Genomic DNA, 24,520 nt, shown 5'->3' on the forward strand with positions numbered 1-24,520 from the left:
AGAGTGGGGGTCTCCCAGAGTCAGAATCCAGTGAAATATCTGCGTCACCTCTTACAGTTTTCCTGTAATCTGAGGTCAAAGATGAGGACATTAAAAGTACAGTAGAGTAAATTGTGCAAAGTTTACGATCAATTTTCTGGAAAACCGTACAGTAATTTTGGCTGTGGATCACAGGGTGCAGAGTGGGGGTCTCCCAGAGTCAGAATCCAGTGAAATATCTGCGTCACCTCTTACAGTTTTCCTGTAATCTGAGGTCAAAGATGAGAATATATAGAGTACAGTACAGTAAATTGTGGAAAGTTTACTATCAATTTTCTCAAAAACCGTACAGTAATTTTGGCTGTGGATCACAGGGTGAAGAGTGGGGGTCACCCAGAGTCAGAATTCAGTGAGATATCTGTGTCACCTCTTACAGTTTTCCTGTAATCTGAGGTCAAAGATGAGGATATTAAAAGTACAGTAGAGTATATTGGGTAAATTTTATTGTTAATTTTCTCTGAATCATACAGTAATTTGGGCTGTGGATCACAGGGGGAAAAGTGGAGATGAACCAAAACTGGGAGTGGATTGTGAAGAAAAATATTGTCGGGACACAAAAGACTGAGTTTCTAAGCCAGTCGGCACCCATACCGTAATGTGCGTAAGAGTAGTGCAACAACATTTTAGGTGCGGCTGGCGGTGCGGCTAGCTTGACTGTGACTTCGTAAGTGAGGGCTCACTTGACCGCAGTGCTATCGCGCTGGTGGATAACAGAGCTCTCTGAAAACGTGGAAGCATTTTTGCAAATATGTGATATTGTGATAAATTAAGTAGATATTTGAGCATTACATAGCTACATTCTCGGAATGTAGCTATGTAATGCTACATTCTCGGAGCCTGTGTACTTGTAAGCGCGGCAATGGCGGAGGAGCGCGGCTAAAAAACTTATTACTTTTTCTGGGTCACAAAATAAACTTTTAAGATATTTTCAGGCGAGAATATAGCTGTGTAAAGTTCAAATATCTGTTCGATTTATCAAGACATCACATATTTGCAAAAATGCTCAGATGTTTTCGGAGATGTCCATTTTTTTCATGCTTTGTGGCAGCTTTTGAACATCTGTAGCATCTATTAATATCAAATCTAGTCTTTATTTAACAACATAAGCAAACTCTATGTTACAATGATTGCACAGCCATTAAGGGTCAAATCAGTTACTGCTTTTTCTCCCTCTGCTTGCTTCTTACTGTCTTTGAGGTTCGGGACCAGCACTCCTGTTGTTGGACAGAAATACATCAACTCAGTGGTAAGTATTTTGGTTTTCCAATATATTAACAATTAGTCAGTTATATTTATATTAATCAGGCTGAACTTTAATCATACTTTAGATCAGCCTGTTTTACTTATTGTTTTATTTGTGCTTTGGTTTGGGAAAGTTTTTTCTGTACTGATCTTTTCCTGTCTTCTGTTATTAGACTTGAGATATGACTGCATTATGCGATTGCTGGTGACTCCAGTTAATTCTACAAGACATGCTGTGTGAGTAAACAAACAACAACAGTTTGTCTGCATTTCTTAAAAGATCACATCCCCCAAACTTAGTTTAGAGGGTCTACACTGTAAATAGTGAAGTCTGCAAGTTTTCTAACAGCAAAATTTGTTTTGTTCCCAAATCATTTTGCATATCATTAGAATGAAAGTTATTGGCCATGTTTGCATAGCCCTTTTTAAAATGATGCTTTCATGACATTATTGTGTGTTGGGTGGTGGTCACGGCTATCCAGACTGACAATTGGGACATTGAATGTCACCTCTCTAGTGGGGAGGGGGCCTGAGATTGTCTAAATTGGAGTCTGTTTTATACCAAATGGAAAAAAAAAATGTTTTAAGAAAGCAATTAAGTTCATGTTCCAAAAAATATGATTGTTTGCTTGCAGGACAACAGGAGAGATGAGTCCCCCGTCATAGATGGTGTGGTCAGTGAAGATGGTCGCCTGCAGGTTCAAGCTCTTTGCATCTCCAACCCACATCCACTGCCACTGTACTTAAGGGAAGTTAAAGACTTTCTTCTGCACCTACATTTGGATCACCTCGATCCATGATAGTCATTCAGGCAGTAATGCCTGGACTGGAAACAAGCCATCCTTAAAATAATACAACATTCCAGCTCATGTGTAGGAATGAAAAACAAATGTTGTTTAAATCAGAGACTGCACTTGTGACAGAACAACAAATATTTTATTTTGATTATATAAGTAATGTAAGTACAAAACAAACTTGTGGTAGGTCTAAACTTATTTTCAGAATAATTACATCTGAGACTTTGTTTCACTGTAAGATTATAACAGTGATGGCAATATAATTGTTTGTTGTTCAGCAGAACAGTGTCCAGTATGTTGGCTGTTATACTTTGTTGTGTTTGAAAATAATAGTTGGGCTGATTTTAACATCATTACAAAAAGTGTTGTTAATTATTTTTAATCATATTCAGGTTACCACAAATTGTTTTTTCATTTAGTTGAACTTGAAATGTTTGTCAGTAAGTAAACAATTAGTACTGTACAGTGAGAAATATCAAGTTATTCTTAATACTGCAGACTTGCAATGTATAAGTTGTCCTAACAGTCATCTTAAGTAAGCTTTACTTAGTTTTTTTGAGGCAACGAGTTTCCTTAATTTTTTTGGGTTCTGGGAACTAACAAGGCTGTACAGTGTGCTCAAAATGAGTAAGTTGTCCTAATTTAGTCATTTTTAGCTAAGCTTTACTCAATTTTTTTGAGGCAACGAGTTTCCTAGATTTTTTTTGAGTTCTGGGAACTAATTAGATTTTACAGTGTACTTTGACCATACTGAAAAATAAAAAAGACTATTTTAAACTGAAACGCTAAACATAAACTGCGCTTTACCAAGTTGCATGTTACATCTTGATGCAGGTTCAATCATCCAGGTAAGTAAATCCCCAAAAGTTGATTCTGTTCATCTGGACGTGGTGAGTTGTCATTATGCAAATGTACTGTTTATAAGATTGGGGGAAACCTGCAGTCAGCTGAGACTGAAGAAAGATACAACAAAATGCAATATTGTGCTAGCAGAATGTCACTAATCTTGTAAATTTATTGGTTAATATAGTCTATTTGTAATTAACAGAGCACCTTTGGAATGTAGTAGAACAAGAGATTTGCATCATGGATGTCCAACAACTCCATCAGGGCCAAAATCTCTCAGGAATATTTCTAGCACTTTGTTGAATCTGGAGTTCCACAGGATTCCATGCTAGGACAAGTTCTATTTATATTATATTTGTATCCTTTACACAGTATCATTTAAAGGTATAGCATACATTTTCATTGTTATGCAGATGATACAAAGCTTTATCTATCCATGAAACCAGATGACACACAATTAGTTAAACTGCAGAAATGTCTTAATGACATATAGGCCTGAATGACATGGATATTTCAGTGTCTAAATTTAGATAAAAATAAGGTTATTTTACTCACCCTAAAAATCTTAGAAATTACTTAGATACTTACTCTGGATGGGATTACCTTGACCTCCACTAACACTGAGAGGAATATTGGAGTTGTTTATGATCAGGGTATGTCCTTCACTGTGCATGTTATACAAATAGGTATGCTTGCTCTTTTCCATTTGCAGTGTCTAAAATAAAAACATCCTTCCTCAGAGTGATGCTTTAAAACTACTTTCCACATTTGTTACTTCTAAAATGGACTACAGAAATTCACTATTATCAGGTTGTTCTAAAGCTCCCTAAAAGACTGCAGTTGATCCAAAATGCTGCAGCAAGAGTAGTGACAGACTAGAAAGAGAGAGCATATTTCTTCCATGCTTCCACTCTTTTCTAAAGTTAGTTGTTGCAAACTTTAGATTCTATTTAAAATCCTTCTTCTCACATACAGGATCTTGAATAGTCAAGTCCCACCTTATATCAAGGACCTCATATTACCATATCACTCCAACAGAGCACTTCACTCTCAGGCTATTGGCTTCCTTGTAATAGGGTATTTAAAAGTAGAGTGGAGGCAGAGCCTCGAGCTTTCAGGCCCATCTTCTGTGGAATCAGCTCCTACTTTGGGTTTGGCAGATATACAGCCTCTGGAAAGTTTCTTTTTTGATAAAGCTTATAGGAATGGCTAGATAAGTTGTCTTTTGTCCTGTCTCCCTGCCCTCACCCCAAAACGGTTGTGGCAGATTGCTGCGCTTCTCTGAACCTGGCATGCCAGAGTTTTTTTTCCTGTTAAAATGTAGTTTTTCTTTCCCATTGTTACAGAGTGCTCGCTCAGAAGATCATCTGCTTTGTTGGGGTTATCTCTGTTTTCTCTGTATTCTTATAGGGTCTATACCTTACAATATTAAAGTGACTGTTGTTGCGATTTGGCGCTAAATAAATAAAATTGAAGTAACGCTTATATTTTGTAAGGTTTAGAAATGTCTGGCTAGTTGATTACCAGTGTTGGGACTAACGCGTTATTAAGTAACGCGTTACAGTAACTACGTTATTATTGTGGTAACGAGCACGGTAACTAGTTATTATGCCAAAATCAGGAACGCGTTAGTCGTTACTGGGATTTAGATAGGGTCGTTACTCGTTACTTCGTATGGCGGCTATCGCGGAGCTTCCACAGATTCAGTAACATTAGCAAGTGGTGGAGGCCAGCTGGTGGATGAGGGAAAGGGGACGCAGAAGGAAAAGAGACCCGAGGCGGCCGCCGGTCCAAGTGTGAACTGAACTTCAGGTAAGAAGTTGTGACCTGCAGTCTATCTGGGTCAGATATAAACCAAGTTTAGGTGGAGTTTATTTTCGTTATTCTGACTTTTTCCATACTGCGTACTAGCTAGCATGACGGAGTTTCTATACAGCTGGGTGGGTGCTATGAAGTTAATGATGTTGAACTTTATTTTGTTCATAAGTTATTAGAGTTGCCAACCGTCCCGTCTGGTATTCACAGAAAATATTATGCGTTTCTTATTGAGGTGAAAAGGAACAGTTTGTCCCGTAATTCAGCTACAATGAAAAAGACACAAAGCTGGAGTTATTCTGTCTTTGCTGCACAGCTGCCTCTTCTTCTTTCATTCTCCCCCCTCCCTCTCCCGTATCTACTTCAATCATGAAAACTCATCAATGATCAGCTGATCGGCTCTCTTGTTTGTTTATCGCCCACTTTGCGCCAGAAAGAGGAAACCATGTCGCGTTAAACAACAGCAGCACGTTTAAGCTTGATCAGCTGTTGTTAGCATTTATTTAATATTAATTTCTAGTATCAGTTGATGTTTGCTGGAGCCACAGCTGTATAGCTGCTGGTCATGGTGTCGGTTTGGTTATCTGGTGAGAGGGAAACATGAAGATGAAACCAGGAGATGTCCTTACTGAATCATCAGAGCTGAACAGGTGATGGAGAAACAGGTTTACCTTTTAGGTGACATGAATGAGTTGAAGGGAAGTTATGAACTGTTTCTGAGAGACAGATAACCCCAGGATCCTTTTTAGGTAGCTGACAGCTGGTAACTGTGCAGGTGTGGATCTAGCAAAGTTTTGCCAGGGGGGCCAGGTAGGGCATTAACAGGGAGAGGGGGGCACAAAGAAGTACTTTTCTTTCATATTCTCATTTAAAATGTCTAGCTTTTAAAAAATAATTATCTGAATCTTACAACAAAGGATTGATAGATTGATGCATATATACCATCAAACAGTGAACATCACTGTCACAACAGCGTTTGCTTTCATTCAAAGGCTTTATGATTTTTCCTATAATGGTGGGCCAGTCTCTAGTCAAAATGCCCGGGCCAATTTTTTGTCCCAGTCCAGCCCTGTATGCAGCTCATCTGCAGTGTGGTGTTACCTACATCTTCCTATTCAGAAGGCAGAATTTCCGAGTTCTGAGTACAATCAAAGCACCACGACTGCAGTTTTCGTGTTGGATGTAAAAGGCGCACATGACGCTGTGACCTAGGCTAGAATCATGGCAGCAGTCAATGACGGTCCAGGTGTGGGATTTCTCTTGTGGAAATATGCACATTATCTTTTCCTTTCTATTGGTAGGTGGCACAGTGCACTTGTGGCAAGTAAGCAAGCTAGAAGACTGGCAAAGTTACGGAAGCAACACATTAACAAGAGAATTCTGAGTAAAACCAAAGTTACTTTCCCTAGTAACTAGTTACTTTGAAAGTAACGAGTAACTTGAAGTAACTGAGTTACTTTTGATAGAAGTAACTAGTAATGTAACTAAGTTACTATTTTAAAGTAACTTACCCAACACTGTTGATTACACATCTTTTTCTGTTGCTAAACAAACTTATGAACTCACTTATCGATACTTCTAAACTTTGAAAGACCCCTTTTACGGAGGGGCTCATTCTCCCATTAGTGCTTCCTTACTGCGCCCTACATTTAATCATTAAACGTGGGCTACATTTAACCCCTTGTTGCCCCATTTTTGTGACAAAATAGATTTCCAACCAGGAGAAACTTTCTACTTGCTTGTTTTATGACTGGATTTTTTTAAAGAGATTTTTTTCATATGGGGTGAGGTGTGGTGTGAGCCAGTGGCGTCTGGACGTGTGGGGGGAAATGGGAAGACACCAGCGACTTCCTCGACGCCTCAGTAAGAGTGATTTTTACTCCTACGCTTGCCAGTTTGTGGCATTGGGTCGATATATCCAGCTTTACCCGGTTTTACCTCGGTTTTGTTGCTAGTCCCGTCTTTCTTGAGGTTTGCCGGTATCCGCTTTTTTTTTTTCTAACGTTGAAGGAGGAGGGCCAGGAGGAGAGGCAGGGCCAGTGGAGTGCTACGTGTCTTGAAAGTCCCTTTTAAACACCCCCCTCCGTTGCCTCTTTCGATTACTACAGTCCAAAGTTTCTTGCTTTATAAGTCGATCCAGCATCCGACGAACATCCAGGCCTGCGTGTGTGCAGCGGTCCGAGTCCGGCGTCCAGGAGTCCTTTGGCGGCATAACACTAGAGCGAAATGTCCGGAGTGAGGCTTCGCACAGTGAGTAGATGTGGAGATAACAGGTCGAATCAGACACCAGAAATTTAAGCTGTCATCAGATTAGCCCCACAAAAAGCGAACTGTACTGTGTCAGCCAGCAGCCCGACATGTGTGCGAACTTAGTGTCACGTTAATAGACTACCTGCTTTAAGCCCTCCTTAAAAACGGCGATCTCACTACGAAGGTCTGCTGTTCGTGCAGAAAAAAAAAATCTTATTTTTTTTCCTTAGGAGTGATTATTTATTTAAATGCAATTTTCTGAAAAGCAGGCTTCTTTTTACTGTCCTGCCAGGTGTGGCTGTTTGTAGACTTGCCTCGACTCTGAATGGGACAGTTGTTGTAGTAACGTATCCATGTCAGTGTAGTTCATTCATAACATAGAGTGTCTTTTGAGAGAGGGGAGAAAGAGGCCCCTGTTAAAGTGCCAGAGTGATGCTGCACGGGAATGCCGCGGACGTATGTGGAGCCACATATGTGGGATACACCGCTGAAGGGGTGCATCATTAATGACACTGTAACACTGATGCAACCACGAAGATTAATCATCAGCTTTCTTGATAAAATTACTCAGTCACTTTTCAAAGGAAGTTGCGAAATTGTCGATCCTTTTGACATTTAGTAGCTAATTCAACTGGCTAAGCTTTCAGAATTACCATGCTGAGCAATTCAGGAGCAATTCAGTAAGTAAGAAATACTCATGTGTTATTTTCTTTGGGGAATTCGCTGACATACTTATCAGCATTTATCCCCTGTGATTTCCTGAGAAAGAGGATGGGAGTTGAACTGGAGCGAGGGGAGAAGAGTTACACAAGGGGCATTCTTTAAAAGGAATGCAACAACAAGAGAAAATGAAAAGGGGATTGAAATGAAAAGAGGGTAAAAAAATATCAAGGTAGGATGGTATTATTACAAGAGGTATTACAACTTTTAATAGTGAATGATGGGACTTTGTTTTTCCAGCCAGTGCCATCATTGTATTCATGATGAGGTGGTGTTTTGGCAGCGCAAGGCTGCAGTGGAAGGTGGCTCCTATGTTTAAGAGAATAGCCCTGTTTGTCTAGGCCTCTCCCACAGCGTGTGGGTCTGTATATTTTTCACATGCGGTATGCCTTCCATGTCCTTTGATTGAAACACACCTTGATTTGTGCTGTGTCAGAGTGCAGGATTTTTTTTACAACCGAGGCTGTGTTAGCACCGGGAAAAAAGGGCTCTTTTCACAGAAGTTCATCCAATGGCAGCTGAAATCCTGTGCGGTCCTTCAAGCTGTTAAACTACTTTCATATTGGGTAGGCATTATAGGCGTAAGGGTGTAGGGAAGAAGGGCGATTGGGTGCAGAGGGTGAACGTGTGGGCACGAGCACTGCCACATCATCGCTTGGCTACAGGCAGCACACTGGACACATTGTCAATTATTCCTCCCTCTCCCTCCCTCCCTGCATCCCTCATGAGCTTCCCTACCCTCCCATTTATAAGTCTTTACAGCTCCATTCATTCACATCCACATAGTTACTTTATCCTTGTAGAACCAGTCTGATTCATCTAATCTGAAAAATTATATATGACGTGTTACTTTACATGACTTGGAAGTAAATTTAAAAGGATCCAGTGAAAAGCAAATGCTATTTGTTCTATGACATCGTGAACAGCAGGTGAGACTTGTCTGTGATGTCTGTCCAGGTAAATATGTCATTTGGTGTGTGAACTGAATACGCTCAAACTGAATACCCTTTTGTCTGCTTCTGAGCCTATACATTAGGTCTATATGTTATAATATATTAGCCTATATATTTATAATATATTTTGAGCCCCTGCTGCTTCTCTTTTAGAATCTCAACAAGGCGACCAATGTGGTGTACCAGGCCCACCACGTCAGCCGGTGCAAGAGAGGGCAGGTCGTGGGCACCAAGGGGGGCTTTAGGGGCTGCACCATCTGGCTCACTGGTAAATCTTTATAGTTTTTCCACCATATTTAGACTGGGATCAATTTGCTTATTTACTATACCCACCATGCTTTTACCTCTAGGTTTGTCTGGTGCTGGAAAGACTACTATCGGTTTTGCCCTGGAGGATTATCTCGTCTCCCATGGTATCCCCTGCTACTCACTGGATGGAGACAACATTCGCCACGGCCTGAACAAGAATCTCGGCTTTTCTGCTGAAGACCGCGAGGAGAACATCAGGCGTGTCGCAGAGGTGGCCAAACTGTTTGCCGATGCCGGCCTCGTTTGTGTCACTAGTTTCATCTCTCCTTTCGCCAAGGTGAGGAAAGCTTAAGAGTTACATGCTGCATGTGTTTATTTAAGACTGAAATCATTGCCTAACAAAGGTTGACGCTAGATTTTAAGTCGACCTCGAATCAAAAATGCATTAAAATCATGTATCCGTGCCGTTTCTCCCACAGGATCGCGACGAGGCAAGGAGCGTCCACGCAAGTTCCGGGCTGCCATTTTTTGAAGTGTTTGTCCACGCGCCTCTTGAAGTGTGTGAGAGCAGGGATGTGAAAGGACTTTACAAAAAGGCTCGCGCTGGAGAGATCAAAGGTCAGTGTGATGGTACTCACAGCAAGAAACATCTATAAGATATGGAAGTCATCCCAGACCCTATGAATATCTACAGGCTAGTTTACCACATGTTGTAATTCTGTCTCAGTCAAGGGATTAGGTAGTATTAATGCTGATAGGGTCTGACTGATATCTCTGGTTTATTGCTAGGTTTTACTGGGATTGATTCAGAGTACGAACGTCCAGAGCGTCCAGAGCTTGTTCTGAAAACCGGAGAACTCTCTGTAAATGAATGTCTCCATCAAGTGTTGAATCTGCTCAAGGAACAGGTAGGGTTCCAGTGCAGAAGACTTGCTCCAGACCTTTTAAAGCAGAATAAACCACACAGCACAGTGTACACAGACTCTACCCACAGTGTTAATTTACACTTGGCAATTTCTCAGCTGTGTGGCATGATGAAGAGGACACTATGTAAATGGTGTAAAGTTTGAATACTTGATCAGTTATTTTTTCATAAAGTAGAAATAAATCTTAATTTAAACATGAAGCTGTTGTACTAAAATAAGTTCAATATGTTAAAGGAGGCCTATTAAGGGAGGCCACACCCCCTTAAAACAAACTATAAGTCTTGATAATTAACATCAATCTTTCAGTGTTCTCTGCCCATCAATGAAATCTTTCACATGAGAAGTGAGTGGTTGGTAACAACTAGCCAGAGGCAATGAAGTACCTGGTACTTCAGTGGTTTTATATTGCAGCAGCAAACAATAGTGATTCAGCAAGTACAGTATTAAAAACAAAAAAATTAAGTATAGGATATGGACTCCCTTTTTTTTAACACCCCCCCCCCCCCCACCCCACCCCCTCCCAAAAAAAACAGGGCTTTTTGCTGCAAATAACATAGAGAAACACAAAGGACATCATTTTAATTTACATGATCGTGAAAATGAGTCGCATGCTAATCTCTGAGTAATGCACAAAAGAGTTTAGTTTACTCAAAGGCATTGTGATCTATATCACAAAGGCAAAAGTGGAAAAACAGGTGAAGCTCAGAGCGTTGCATGTAAAGAGTGTAGCTCTTCGTAGAAAAGACACTAACTTATACCTTTATACACACACACAGTGAAGATTCTATTGGGTATTTAAAAGGCCATTGGTTCTGTTGCCAAGCGTCTTATCTTTACTAAAGGAAAGGTTGCTGATAGAGTAAATGTGTAAACGTGTGTTTTTACAGCCCTGGTCGTTGAAGTAACAGGTGATTGATTTTTTTGTTTTTAAATATCCCTGCTGTGTCAACATGAATACGCAGAAGCAGTGTGTACACATTAATCCTGCTGTGTAGAATTACATCAAACAAAATCAGGCAAGGCATTCACAGATGTTTGATTTTATTGAAAGGAGCTTCCGTAAACTCAAACGGTGCAGAAAATAAATTATTTAGCCAATACTATACTTATGAATGTGCTATTTATTTAGTGTGCCGTGTCTGATTCAGAATGTAAACCTGTAATTAGACGCACTGTGTGCACCACTCAGCTAGTGCCCAAAGGCGAACTTCTTTGGCAAATGCAAATCATGCAAAAAAGCACCATTTTGCACCAAAAGGAACAAAAAATATGCAGCATACACCCAGCAGTATAGTTTAATCTAAAAAGAAATGTTATTTTACAGCCTTCCGATGCACTAACCGTGCTGTTTAAACTCTTAAAAGATCATTGAGTCCCTACATGAGCAGCGTTATTAAACCCTGAACATTCGTTTTCTTCTCGTATGTAGAAAATTGTACCAAATGAGATCCTGGAGGAGGTGACTGAACTGTTTATCCCAGAGGATAGGGTGAACCATGTTCTGGCTGAAGCAAACATGCTGCCCACCATCAGCATTACAAAGGTAAGTACACATTCTACTATCGCATAGCAAATGAGAAATCAGAGTCAGTACTCAACATTCCAGACAGCTGTTCATGGGTACGTTCCTTGCGGTGTGGACACTGTGTACTAAGGAAATATTTCCTTTTCCCTGGTTAATCAATAGGGAAATGCTCACATAACTGTCAGTCGATGTTCTGCAGATGCTAACAGATATGCAGCTTCTTGGCAAACATTGTTTCAAACATTGTGAAAATAAAGGTAAATAAATCAGTAATGCTCATTTTAGAAAAGGAAAGTATTTTAAAGTGAATTCATTCTCCGTGTAGTCAAGTTGTTATTTTACTCTTTGTGTCTATAGTTGAAATGGTTTTTGTAAATCTGCAGCTCATATTGTCTGTCTCTATTTTATTGTATTCCACCGGGATCAATCCTTCCACTCTTAAATTATTCACTTATTTAGAGCAGGCCTACAGATTAATTTGTGAATACTACTGAAATGTGTTTAATTTGCAATACAGCAAATGAAATATATGGCTTTCCTGAACTGGAATCGCAGTTTACAAGTATTTTGTGTTATTTTCTTTTCATCCTGCTGACGATGCTGTTTTATTCATCTACAGCTGGATCTGCAGTGGGTGCAGGTTTTGGCCGAGGGCTGGGCCAGTCCACTAAAGGGATTCATGAGAGAGAGAGAGTTCCTCCAGACTATGCACTTTGGCAATCTCCTAGATGGTAAGAGAAGTCCTTAAACTTTCAACATCTACGACATCTAGACACCCCCTCCCTGCTCCTAAAAGTGACATTAGGCAGCTGAATTGTGATTAATTCAGTTAGTGTGGGGATGTCAGACTAATTTTACATACACTTTGATCTTATGTGGGCCAGACCAGTGAATCTCCCCTTTCTGCCAGTGCAAAGAAATGTAACTACACATTTAATCAGTGAGATATCCTAGCATAAGAAAAAGAAGTGCAATGTCAGCAGTAAAAAGTAAATGAAAGAAATCTCTTAGCATGACTCTTTTGGCTTAAATTGTAAGAAGTAAATGTGCAAACTTACAGAAATCTGTTATTGAATTATGAATTGCGTTCGGGGTGGTCTTTATTGATAGGAAAAGCTGTAAAATTGAAAATACAGTTGAAAGTCCAAAATTCATGTCCAGCCATACATTGGGCCAGATCGGAGTCCACACCATCTCCAAGTCTAAGCAAGCGGTTCACAGCGACATCTAGCAACATTTAAACATCACTTTCAGCCTCATACAAGCCTAACAGTGGATACAAAGCACAAGCTGCAATCTACTGCAATCAATCAATGTGAACAGAATTATTGGGCCATGCCTCTTAATCTTGAAATTCAGGTGTATAAAATCAAATGTCTAATAAACATTTGTGAAAGAATGGGTTGTTCCAGAGAGCTGACTGCATTCAAACGTCACGCTGTAATAAGATCCGATTGTTGCGGCAAGTCGCTTCATAAAATTTGTTCCCTCCATTCCAAAGTGAAAGTGCTTAGGAACAACAGCAGCTCAAGACAGGTAAAGTTGCAGAGCAGGGTTGGCGAGGTTGGCTGATGTGAATGGCGTGTAAAAGTTACCGAAGCTCTGCTGACTTAATCGTCACATATACATAACATAGCATCTCAGCTGTTTCACTTCTAATTCACAGTAATATTAAAATATTTGTCTCGCTTTCATTTTCTCCATTCACAATTCGGCAGTGAGATCTCTTTCTCACTCTATGAGTATATGTGCAAGGGGTGTAAAGGAGCTCACGCACACAACAACAGGAGAGAAAAGTGAGTCTTCAAAAGTGTGGCCACACTTAACTAGAGTTGATGTTGATAATCTTTGTTGTTACAAGTCGCCTACGCTTGTGGCAACAAACTTTACACATACTGTAAGTCAGAAATTAAGCAATATCTCTATTCCTCTTTTCTCTTTCTGTGTGTAAATAACACAGACAAATTATTGTCTGGTTCATTTTAAAATAAGGCAAGAATGAAGGGAAAACATGAATGAACCTCTAATTTTTAAAATAATAATATAATTTTTAATTATAATAAATAATAATGGATTGGATTTATATAGCGCTTTTCAAGGCACCCAAAGCGCTTTACAATGCCACTATTCATTCACTCTCACATTCACACACAAGCTATGGTTGTAGCCACAGCTGCCCTGGGGCAGGCTGACAGAAGCGAGGCTGCCATATCGTGCCATCGGCCCCTCTGGCCAACACCAGTAGGCGGTAGGGTAAAGTGTCTTGCCCAAGGACACAACAACCCAGACAGAGAGCCCAGGGATTGAACCAGCGACCTTTCGGTTACAGATACGCTTCCCAAACCCCTGAGCCACGGTCGCCCTATTTCACCTATTTCACTTAACATACAAAATTGCTCTAAAGCAGATAATAATAGTACATGTCCTGACAGAAGTAACTGTAAAATATATTATTATTTAATGACAGACCAATTAATTCTTTGATTATTTCTTCACTGCCCAATAATAATAATAATTATATTTAATTAGACATAACAGCTCCTTTCTGAGATTACACTCCTTCTCTTTGAAGTGTTTGTCATTAGTGGGCTGCACCTGTTTTCATATATGTTTTCATATTTTCATGTATTTCAAAAAGAAAAAACTTGGAGAATTATAATTGCTTGGCTTTGTATGCGATTCAGAAGACCCCTATGAAAAAAACACCGAGGGAACAGTTTACCCTGCCTGGGATAGGGTTACCGGGGCCCCGCCCTGGAGCCAGGCCCGGGGAGGGTGCCCGAGGGCGAGCGTCTGGTGGCCGGGCCTTAGTCCATGGGGCCCGGCCGGGCACAGCCCGAAGAGGAGACATGGGCCCATCTTCCCGCAGGCCCACCACCCTCAGGAGGCGCCATAGGGGTCGGGTGCATTGTGTGCCGGGTGGCGGCCAGGAGCGGAGGCCCTGGCGGACTGACCCCCGGCTGCCAAGACTGGCAATAGGGACATGGAATGTCACCTCTCTGGTGGGGAAGGAGCCTGAGTTAGTGCGTGAGGTTGAGAGGTACCGGCTAGATATAGTCGGGCTCACCTCTACGCACGGCTTGGGCTCTGGAACCAGTCTCCTGGAGAGGGGCTGGACTCTGTCTCAGTCTGGAGTTGCCCCTGGTGAGAGGCGGCGGGCTGGGGTGGGTATTCTAATATCCCCTCGGCTTGCTGCCGGTACGTTGGGGTTTTTCCCGGTGGACGAGAGGGTTTGTTCCCTGCGCCTTAGGGTCGGGGAACAGGTCCTGACTGTCATCTGCGCTTATGCACCGAGTGGCAGTTCGGAGTACCCAGCCTTCTTAGAGTCCCTGGGGGGGGTGCTGGAAGGTGCTCCACCTGGAGACTCTGTTGTCCTGCTGGGAGACTTCAATGCTCACGTGGGTAACGACAGCGAGACCTGGAGGGGCGTGATTGGGAGGAACGGCCTCCCTGATCTGAACCCGAGCGGTGCTTTGTTATTGGACTTCTGTGCTAATCACAGTTTGGCCATAACGAACACCTTGTTCGAACATAAGAGTGTCCATAAGTGCACGTGGCACCAGGACGCTCTAGGCCGTAGGTCGATGATCGATTTTGTAATCGTATCACCAGACCTGCGACCATATGTTCTGGACACTCGGGTAAAGAGAGGGGCTGAGCTGTCAACTGATCACCACCTGGTGGTGAGTTGGATCAGGTGGCGGGGGAGGACGCTGGACAGACCTGGTGCACCTAAACGCGTAGTGAGGGTGTGCTGGGAACGACTAGCAGAGGCCCCAGTCCGCGAGATCTTCAACGCACACCTCCGGCAGAGCTTCAACAGCATTCCGAGGGAGGCGGGGGACATCGAGTCCGAATGGACCATGTTCAGCGCCTCCATTGCCGAAGCTGCTGCATTGAGCTGCGGCCGCAAGGTGGTTGGTGCCTGCCGTGGTGGTAATCCCCGAACCAAATGGTGGACACCAGAGGTGAAGGGAGCCACCAGGCTGAAGAAGGAGTCCTATCGGGCTTGGTTAGCCTGTGGGACTCCGGAGGCAGCCGACAGGTATCGACAGGCCAAGCGGAATGCGGCTCGGGCAGTGGCTGAAGCAAAAACTCGGGTGTGGGAGGAGTTCGGAGAGGCCATGGAAAAAGACTTTCGGACTGCCTCGAAGAGGTTCTGGCAAACCGTCAGGCGTCTCAGGAGGGGAAAGCGGTGCTCTACCTGCACTGTGTATAGTGCTGGCGGAGCGCTGCTGACGTCGACTGAGAAAATTGTCAGGCGGTGGAAGGAATACTTCGAGGACCTCCTTAATCCCACTGACGCGTCTTCCAAGGAGGAAGCAGAGTCTGGGGATGAGGGGAATGACCTGCCAATTTCTGGGGGCGAGGTCACTGAGGCAGTTAAACAACTCCTTGGTGGCAGAGCCCCTGGTGTTGATGAGGTCCGCCCCGAGTTCCTGAAGGCTCTGGACGTTGTAGGGCTGTCCTGGTTGACACGCCTCTGCAATGTTGCGTGGAGATCAGGGGCAGTACCCGTGGATTGGCAGACCGGGGTGGCGGTCCCCATCTTTAAGAAGGGGGACTGGAGGGTGTGTTCCAACTACAGGGGGATCACACTCCTCAGCCTCCCCGGGAAACTCTATGCCAGGGTGCTGGAAAGGAGAGTTCGTCCGCTAGTCGAACCTCTGATGCAGGAGGAACAATGCGGTTTTCGTCCTGGTCGCGGAACACTGGACCAGCTCTTTATCCTCTCGAGGATACTTGAGGGTGCATGGGAGTTTGCCCAACCAGTCTACATGTGTTTTGTGGACTTGGAGAAGGCATTCGACTGTGTCCCTCGGGGTGTCCTGTGGGAGGTGTTGCGGGAGTATGGGGTGTCTGGCCCATTGCTACGGGCCATTCGATCCCTATACAACCGTTGCAAGAGCTTGGTTCGCATTGCCGGCAATAAGTCGGACTCGTTCCCGGTGGGTGATGTGCTCCGCCAGGGCTGCCCTTTGTCACCGGTTCTGTTCATAATTTTTATGGACAGGATTTCTAGGCGCAGCCAAGTGGCGGAGGGCTTTCGCTTTGGTGGCCTCAGGATCTCATCTCTGATCTTTGCGGATGATGTGGTTCTGTTGGCTTCATCGGGTGAGGGCCTCCAGCTCGCACTGGAGCGGTTCGCAGCCGAGTGTGAAGCAGCGGGAATGAGGATCAGCACCTCCAAATCTGAGGCCATGGTTCTCAGCCGGAAAAGGGTGGAGTGCCCACTCCGGGTCGGGGATGAGGTCCTGCCCCAAGTGGAGGAGTTCAAGTATCTCGGGGTCTTGTTCGCGAGTGATGGGAGAAGGGAGCCGGAGATCAACAGACGGATTGGGGCTGCAGCTGCAGTAATGCAGACGCTGCACCGGTCCGTCGTGGTGAAGAGGGAGCTGAGTGTAAAAGCGAAGCTCTCAATTTACCGGTCGATCTACGTCCCTACCCTCACCTATGGCCACGAGCTGTGGGTAGTGACCGAAAGGACGAGATCGCGGATACAAGCGGCGGAAATGAGCTTCCTCCGAAGGGTGGCTGGCATCTCTCTTAGAGATAGGGTGAGAAGTTCGGCCATCCGGGAGGGGCTCAGAGTAGAGCCGCTGCTGCTCCACATCGAAAGGAGCCAGCTGAGGTGGTTTGGGCATCTGATAAGGATGCCCCCTGGGCGCCTCCTGGGTGAGGTGTTCCAGGCATGTCCCACCGGGAGGAGGCCCCGGGGCAGACCCAGGACACGCTGGAGAGATTATATCTCTCGGCTGGCCTGGGAACGCCTTGGTGTTCCCCCGGATGAGCTGGAGGAGGTGGCTGGGGAGAGGGAGGTCTGGGCCTCTTTGCTTAGGCTGCTGCCCCCGCGACCCGGCCCCGGATAAAGCGGATGAAGATGGATGGATGGATGGATGGCTTTGTATGTTTAAGATCACTTCATCTTTTCTCTCAGGTGGGGCCATCAACATGTCTATTCCCATTGTCCTGCCTGTTAGCTCTGAGACCAAGGAGAAGCTGGAGGGCTGTGCAGCGGTAGCTCTGGAGTACCAAAGTTCACATGTGGCTGTTCTCAGGAACCCCGAGTTCTACGCGCACCGCAAGGAGGAACGCTGTGCCCGCCAGTGGGGCAGTACTTGTCCACAACACCCGTACATTAAGGTTATAATGAAGCTATTAACCTGTGCGCAGTTAAAAATTTGGAGACTGGAAGGTGTTCTCATGCCAGCATCACGCATTTTAATGATGAAAAACTTCTCTGCTTTTATCCGTGGCAGATGGTTATGGAAGGAGGTGACTGGCTGGTAGGTGGTGATCTGGAGGTGCTGGAGCGAATCAGATGGAACGATGGACTTGACCAGTACCGCTTTACTCCAAAGGAGCTCAGGCAGAAGTTCAAAGATATGAAAGCAGGTGAGAAAATGTAAAGTACAACACTGCAGTAACGATCAGGAGATACAAAAGTGGCTTTTTGGTTTGGTTTGTTGTCAGTAACTTCCAGTATGACATATATATTTCTCTATAATAAAGCAGTTATGGTAACCGGTGAAAACATGAAAAAATTAAAGCAGTGTATTTAGCAATACACCCTTTGTCTTTCAGAAAACTTGACTAAGGACCAGATGGAAAAAATTAAATGGTAACTTTAAAGCTGCATGGTGATTTTTGTGACAAGTCCTGTGATCAATGGGCACATATAGTATAGTTAGGTCTGTAAGTATTTGGACAATGGCAGTTTTTGTAAATTTGCCTCTGTACACCACCTCAGTGGACTTTACTTCACACAATCAGAATTTGATTGAAGTGCAGACTTTAGTTCAAGGTAACAAAAGTATTCAATTATTAACTGTTTAGCAATTACAGGCATATTTGTATATGCACTCCCACATTTTCCAAGGCTAATCAGGAGTTTCATGGGCTGGCCTGTACTCTCATTATTCCCTGGCACATTGAACAAGTGAAACATCTGGAGGTATTCCAAGTGTTCAGTGGAATTTTCAGTATGGGGTCCAAAGATATGTTGGTGCAAGTGAAAAAGCCCATTATTAGACTGAAACCCAAAATAAACCTATCTGAGAGATAGCAAACACTTTAGGATCAACAATCTGCTCAGAAACACCAAAAGGTCTGAGTGACTGCAGAGCAACCGCAGAGAAGATAACTGCAGTTGATGACTGCAGAATACAAAATTATATCCAATAAAAAAGAAAAGTTGTTTTCCTTAATTTTTACAACACTGGTTACACTTCGGAACTGGAAGGACAGATTAGATTTTCCTAAAAGCAACATGTCAAAGAGCCTAAATGGTTGTGGAAAACTAAAAACAAGATTAACTTGTACCCAAATGACAGATGTGATCTGAAGCATACTATATTACCTGTTAAACAAGACAGAAGAATATTCACATGTCATTATGGCATGACCATGTATGGTTACAGGTTGCACCAGTTTTTACTGATGGTTTAACTGCCCAATTACTTTTGTGCCTCTGAAAATTTGGGCAAGGTTGCAAAAATAGTAGTTATTCCTTAACAGTTAATGCAAAACTTTTGTTAAACCCCTTGAATCAAAATGCTGAAAGTCTGCACGCCAATCACATCTTGATTGTTAGATCTGAAATCCGTGTGGTGGCAAAAATAAGAAGTGTCTTTGTCCAAAAGCTAATGGAGCTAACTGTATTCCTGAATGCAATGAACAATTAAATGACATCATCTGTTTTTACTTTCACCCGCTAACTTTGATGTGACTGCTTTGTGCAGATATTGTTTTACCTATTCATGTTAACCACAATGCACTGTTTATTTTGGCACTTTGTGTTTTTCCTATGCTGAGGTTTGTTACCGGTGTGAGAGCATGGTGTTATCTGCACTAGGTGGACAATAACCTGTACTTTCTAATTGTTAACAAGCCCAAAGCAAAAAGAAACCAACAGTCTGTCTCAGTAGTTCCCATAGCATGCCAAGTCCAAACCTGTTTGTTCCCACCTAAGAACATTATAAAACATGTGATTTCTTAAAATAGCTTTGGACTGTTGTCATAGAAAACATCGACATCAAACAGAAGGAAATTATGCATTTTGGGGGCTGTGTTTAGTATGCTAAGGAGTAATTAATGTACATAGGACTGACTTAAAATAAACGCAATGCTATTTCTTTTATGCTTGTAATGTCACCCAGTGCAAAAGTTTAAAAAAATGCTGAATATGTGGTCAAAGTGGGAAGCATTAAGTCTTCTTCAATAACAAAGCCCTATAGGACTAGTTATGAAACATCAGATTAACATAACTAACAAGTAATGCAGATCTTGTACTGTAAGTGTGTGAATGTATAGCTAAATTTTATGTTAAACCCACAGTTAAACTACGCTTTATATATATTTGTATAGATAGATATAGAAGGAGGAGAAAATGTAAGTGGACAGTATTGTTGGTTTTTAGGTATAATGGGATTTGTTGACAGTAAGAAAAAAATCAAATTCTATGCATCTGTCTGTCGTCACACACCACCAACATTTTGTTGCTTTTGTTCTGATAAAAGTGAATTTAAACACTATGATCAGGGTGTATTTGAGTTCTGTTAAAGGCATGGTTCGCATGTTGGCTGTGACACATATTTTGGAAGGCATGATCATGAAGCACGTGTGTCTATTGTATGTTAATTTTATTATATGCTCCTCTGTCTTTAGATGCGGTGTTTGCATTCCAGCTGCGTAACCCGATCCACAATGGTCACGCCCTGCTCATGCAGGACACCAAGCGGCGACTGCTGGAGCGAGGATACAAAAATCCAGTCCTCTTACTTCACCCGCTCGGTGGTTGGACCAAAGACGACGATGTGCCTCTGCAGTGGAGGATGAGGCAACATGATGCTGTCCTGGAGGAGGGCGTGTTGGACCCAGCCAGCACCATTGTTGCCATCTTCCCTTCCCCTATGATGTATGCTGGACCTACAGAGGTGAGCAGCAGCGGTGGCTTATGGCTCACTCAAAGGTTTTAAAAAAATACGTGTGCATGTGATATCAGCTTCAATGTCTTTCAGGTTCAGTGGCACTGCAGAGCCAGAATGATCGCCGGAGCAAACTTTTACATTGTCGGCCGGGATCCTGCAGGTATGCCTCACCCAGAGACTAAAAAGGACATGTATGAGCCCACCCACGGTGGAAAAGTGCTGTCCATGGCCCCAGGTCTCACCTCTGTAGAGATCATTCCCTTCAGGGTAGCTGCCTACAACAAAACTAAGAAGGCTATGGACTTCTATGACAAAGACCGGTGAGTGATGAAAGATCTGCAGGTTTTTCTTGTAAGTTGCAGTCAATATTGAACCTCAAGGGGTCACACACTTCTAGAGATGCGAAATTAACTGCTAAAGCTCCGTTCACACCAGCCTAAAGACCGGTCAGTGACCCCCCTACTAACCACCTGAAGTAATCTGAAGTTAGCAAACACTAATAAAACAAAATGCAAAACCCGATACTTGATTGTATATAAGCGTCTCAAATTTTATTGCTGAAAAATTTAATTCTACCCCTCCTTCATATTTAATGGATGATTGCACTATTCAGCTTCTTTTCACAAGCTAATGGCCCATATATGAAATGACAGACAATTATAAATATACGCATACATTCACCTAGAGCTATAATAATGCTATTATAGTTAACTAAAACTAAAGTAAAAACTAAAACTAGATGGTTAAAAACCATTGTAATTAAATAAAATAGAAACTAGACTTGGAAAAAAATACAAGGGACATCTTGTAGACAACCACTTTCTAATAGTTGTGTTTTTATTGTAATACCTGTTCAAATTTTTCCTAAATCTCACCTCTGACACATGTCCTCCACACAGCAATAATTAATAACAACTAAGGCTGAAACCAATAAAACTAAACTAAAACTAAACATTATTAAGTAAATATTAAAAACTTATATATATATATATACTTATATATATATATATATATATATATATATATATATATATATATATATATATATATATATATATATATATATGAACACACGTATATGGACGTTCACATATACTGACATTCATTTACCATGTGGTATTTGATAAAGTCCTTCGTCATCCATGTGCTTGTTGAGACTGTCTCTTTCTATTCCACAGTAAAAAAGTGCTGCACAAACATGAAACACTTTCTTCATTCAGTGAACTGGTTCTTATGTAGCACTTCTCTACTCTACCTGAGCAGTGAGAGCGCTCTATACAACACGTGTTATTCATACAAGAATGTTTTTCCATGCTTAACGGTTTTCTATGTAACATTCACACTCCAATCAATGCATCTGAGAGCAACATGAGGGTCAGTATCTCACCTAAGGATACTTGGCATGTAGACTGTAGTCAGGATCGGACTGATTCCGATTAGTGATGACCTGCTCTAACTCCTGAGCTACAGTTTTTGGTGCAGCTCCGCTCACCAGCTGTTGACGGAATGCACATTTTTAAGGACAAAAGGTAGTAGCTCATTAGTACTTATTTGGATGTTCTTTACTGAACAGTAAAACATTGCATTGCCTTCAACAGACTTTTAGGGCAAAAACTTCAGGGCCAAACAAAAAATTTCACAAAAATCAGACTGTACATTATTAGGCTTGTGCGTTTATATGTGTTTGTGTCGTAGTTGGTATTTGTGTCGAGATCTAATTATGGCGCTATTATAGAATTTACACATTTTCATTTCTAATAACCTGTCCTTCCCACTGTATACTCCTTTCCCCCCATTCTTCTACAATTTCTCAGACACGACGAGTTTCAGTTCATTTCTGGCACCATGATGAGGAGCTTGGCTCGGAGCGGGGAGAACCCTCCAGATGGTTTTATGGCCCCCAAAGCCTGGAGGGTGTTGGTCGAGTACTACACCTCTATTCAGAAGAAAAACTAATCAACAAGCTCATGAGCAACTATCCAGTTTATTCTTTAGGATTATTTAAGGTGGGATGGATTTTTATTGGTGCAAACTGCAGCGGTGGGAGTTTTATCTTCACCAAATCAAAATATGAATCTCATTCCTGTAAAACAATGGGGAGATTTTGTGATTATATGCATATTACCTTAAGCTATGTGTTTTAATAAATTAAATCTAACTTGAATTTTTTGTATGACTGTACACATAGGAGCACATTCCAAGACAAGGAAATCTTTATATATATGCATACATGAGACACTGAAGGGCGCACAACAAAAAACGTGCACATTGAAGTTTTTATTACCTTTTTAACATGACAACTGTATCACTGTATTTGTATCACCTGAATGAAAGCTGTAGTCTTATCATTGCACACAGTGCCTACATGTTATAGATGCCATTGTGTTAATCCCTCATGTTAATCTTTCATATTGTTATGAAGTACTACAGGAATTTATATATATAAAATGTGTCTTTGTGTTAAATGTCAGTCCTATAAAACTGATTTTTTTGTTGTTGTTGTTTTTTGTCTTTAAGATTTCTGTGACTTCATAAATTGTGCATATGCATTCATATTATAGGATCTTTGGTCATAGGAAAATAAATGTAAAATGAAATAATAAAAACACTTATTTGTTATATGACTATTTAGCGACTACATTGCACAGAGATGATATGTACTTTGAACAAGATGATTTAAATGTTTTCTGCAGTACCTCTGGCCCGACTGTGAGGCCCTGGTTGTGCAACAATACTTACGTCTTCTGTCTGTACAGAGTGCATGTTTATCAGTGCTGCATAAGGTTAAAGGTCTGCCGGATAACTCCATTTAACGGATTGGGGGTGGGGTGAGGGGGTATAAAAAAAAGTCCGGTACCAGGTGCGGCCGGAGCTGCGAAGCCAAAAGTGCAATGCCGCCATCTGCTGGCAGAAATGTGGAGAGGCGAGAAAAAAACGTCAATGTGTGTAAAAGGGCACAATCGAGTTTTGGTTTCCGCCTTAACAGCTAAATTCAGTGACAACATATTGTATTTACTTACTGAGATGGACACAAAGACAGTCAATTATCCATGTTATCCTAAAACTTCCAGCTGTTCTTTTTATAGGAATAAACCGGACTAACAACAGTCACACTGTCACTTTGTGCATTAAGAGAGCTCAGGTTTTGGCTCTGGATTGACTGCTAACTAGATCTTCTATAACAGATTAAGAAGAACACGAGACCCTTTTTAAATTACACTTAAGAGATGGTTGAGCGAAGTTGGAGGACTGATTCATTTCGCTTCTCATTAAGCTGCGAGGGCTTACATCGCTACAAGATAGGTGCTCTTCAGTGGGGAGAACTAGTCTTCGCTGTAAGAAGGAGATTCTTAATTAGCCTTACATGGGATCAGATCATTTAATCTGCGATGTTCCAGGTAAACCCATTTAAATCTGCTGAACTGTACCCTCACTACTTTATAAAATCTCCCAACTACTCTACACCCAGCATGTCATGTCACTGAGAAATGACCACATGTAAATCTCCGGTGTCCTACAGACCTGCATATTCCTAAATACAGGATGCAGCAACACTCCAAATCGGATGCACTACTCTAAGAGCAGAAGTCATATTCCCACTCAGATGTTCCGCATTGCAAGGCTGCTAATTTAAAATGACTATCAGCTGCACAGCTGTCAGGTTACATGGACTAAGCCCAGCCTCCTTGTTTCCAGATGCTGACTGATGTTGACACACAGTCTTACATTAAGCGATCGTTTTATGGGTGTTGTATTCTGTGACCAAAGGATCCATTTAACTGTCTCTAAAGCTTTCATGAAATTTAAAACACAGTGAGGTAAGGTGGCTTCTGTTGGTATGAATGAAATACATCAGATATTGACACACACACACACACACACACAAACAAGCGCGGAATGTCCCAGATGACAACTTGATTTTGTTTGTTTGTTCAAAGCCATTATTGAGAATAACAACCCAGTAAATAGGCCTGTATGTGACATTTGAGCAAGCGGAACCAGCAGAAAATCCTGGCTGGATTTCCCTCCTTACTATAGATTATTGATCGATCGTTTCATCTCTGACTCTAAATACAATGAATAACTACTGTACACGATATTGTGAAGGATGCACCCTAAATTTAACTGTGAATTTATCTTCACAGTTTGCGCACACCTGTGTTTATTATGTCCGCAATTATATCATGCAGATTTAATCCTGTTCATTTATTTATTTATGGTGGTGTTC

The 24,520-nt window shown here is 42.1% G+C and overlaps 1 protein-coding gene across 1 annotated transcript; it reads left to right on the top strand.

The window, feature by feature from the left end:
• Window positions 1-6,549: 6,549 nt before the first annotated feature.
• On the top strand, window positions 6,550-23,100 carry LOC146505506 (bifunctional 3'-phosphoadenosine 5'-phosphosulfate synthase 2-like). The gene is made up of 12 exons (XM_085182784.1): window positions 6,550-6,989; window positions 8,816-8,930; window positions 9,013-9,248; window positions 9,391-9,529; window positions 9,701-9,819; window positions 11,267-11,380; window positions 11,982-12,093; window positions 17,301-17,506; window positions 17,623-17,758; window positions 20,030-20,298; window positions 20,383-20,612; window positions 22,107-23,100. The coding sequence occupies exons 1-12, from the start codon at window positions 6,966-6,968 to the stop codon at window positions 22,246-22,248; spliced, it is 1,842 nt and encodes a 613-aa protein (XP_085038910.1). The 5' UTR covers window positions 6,550-6,965; the 3' UTR covers window positions 22,249-23,100.
• Window positions 23,101-24,520: the final 1,420 nt, after the last annotated feature.

The sequence above is a fragment of the Neolamprologus multifasciatus genome, chromosome 13, assembly GCF_963576455.1.
Source record: "Neolamprologus multifasciatus chromosome 13, fNeoMul1.2, whole genome shotgun sequence".
In the NCBI taxonomy this organism is placed as follows: Eukaryota; Metazoa; Chordata; class Actinopteri; order Cichliformes; family Cichlidae; genus Neolamprologus; species Neolamprologus multifasciatus.

What these genes read in the sequence shown, in the direction of transcription:
- LOC146505506 (XM_085182784.1), top strand. Translation starts at nt 6,966, where the DNA reads ATGTCCGGAGTGAGGCTTCGCACA. An exon ending in CCACCATCAGCATTACAAAG is followed by an intron (nt 11,381 to 11,981) that starts GTAAGTACACAT and finishes ATTCATCTACAG; the next exon opens with CTGGATCTGCAGTGGGTGCA. An exon ending in CACAACACCCGTACATTAAG is followed by an intron (nt 17,507 to 17,622) that starts GTTATAATGAAG and finishes TATCCGTGGCAG; the next exon opens with ATGGTTATGGAAGGAGGTGA.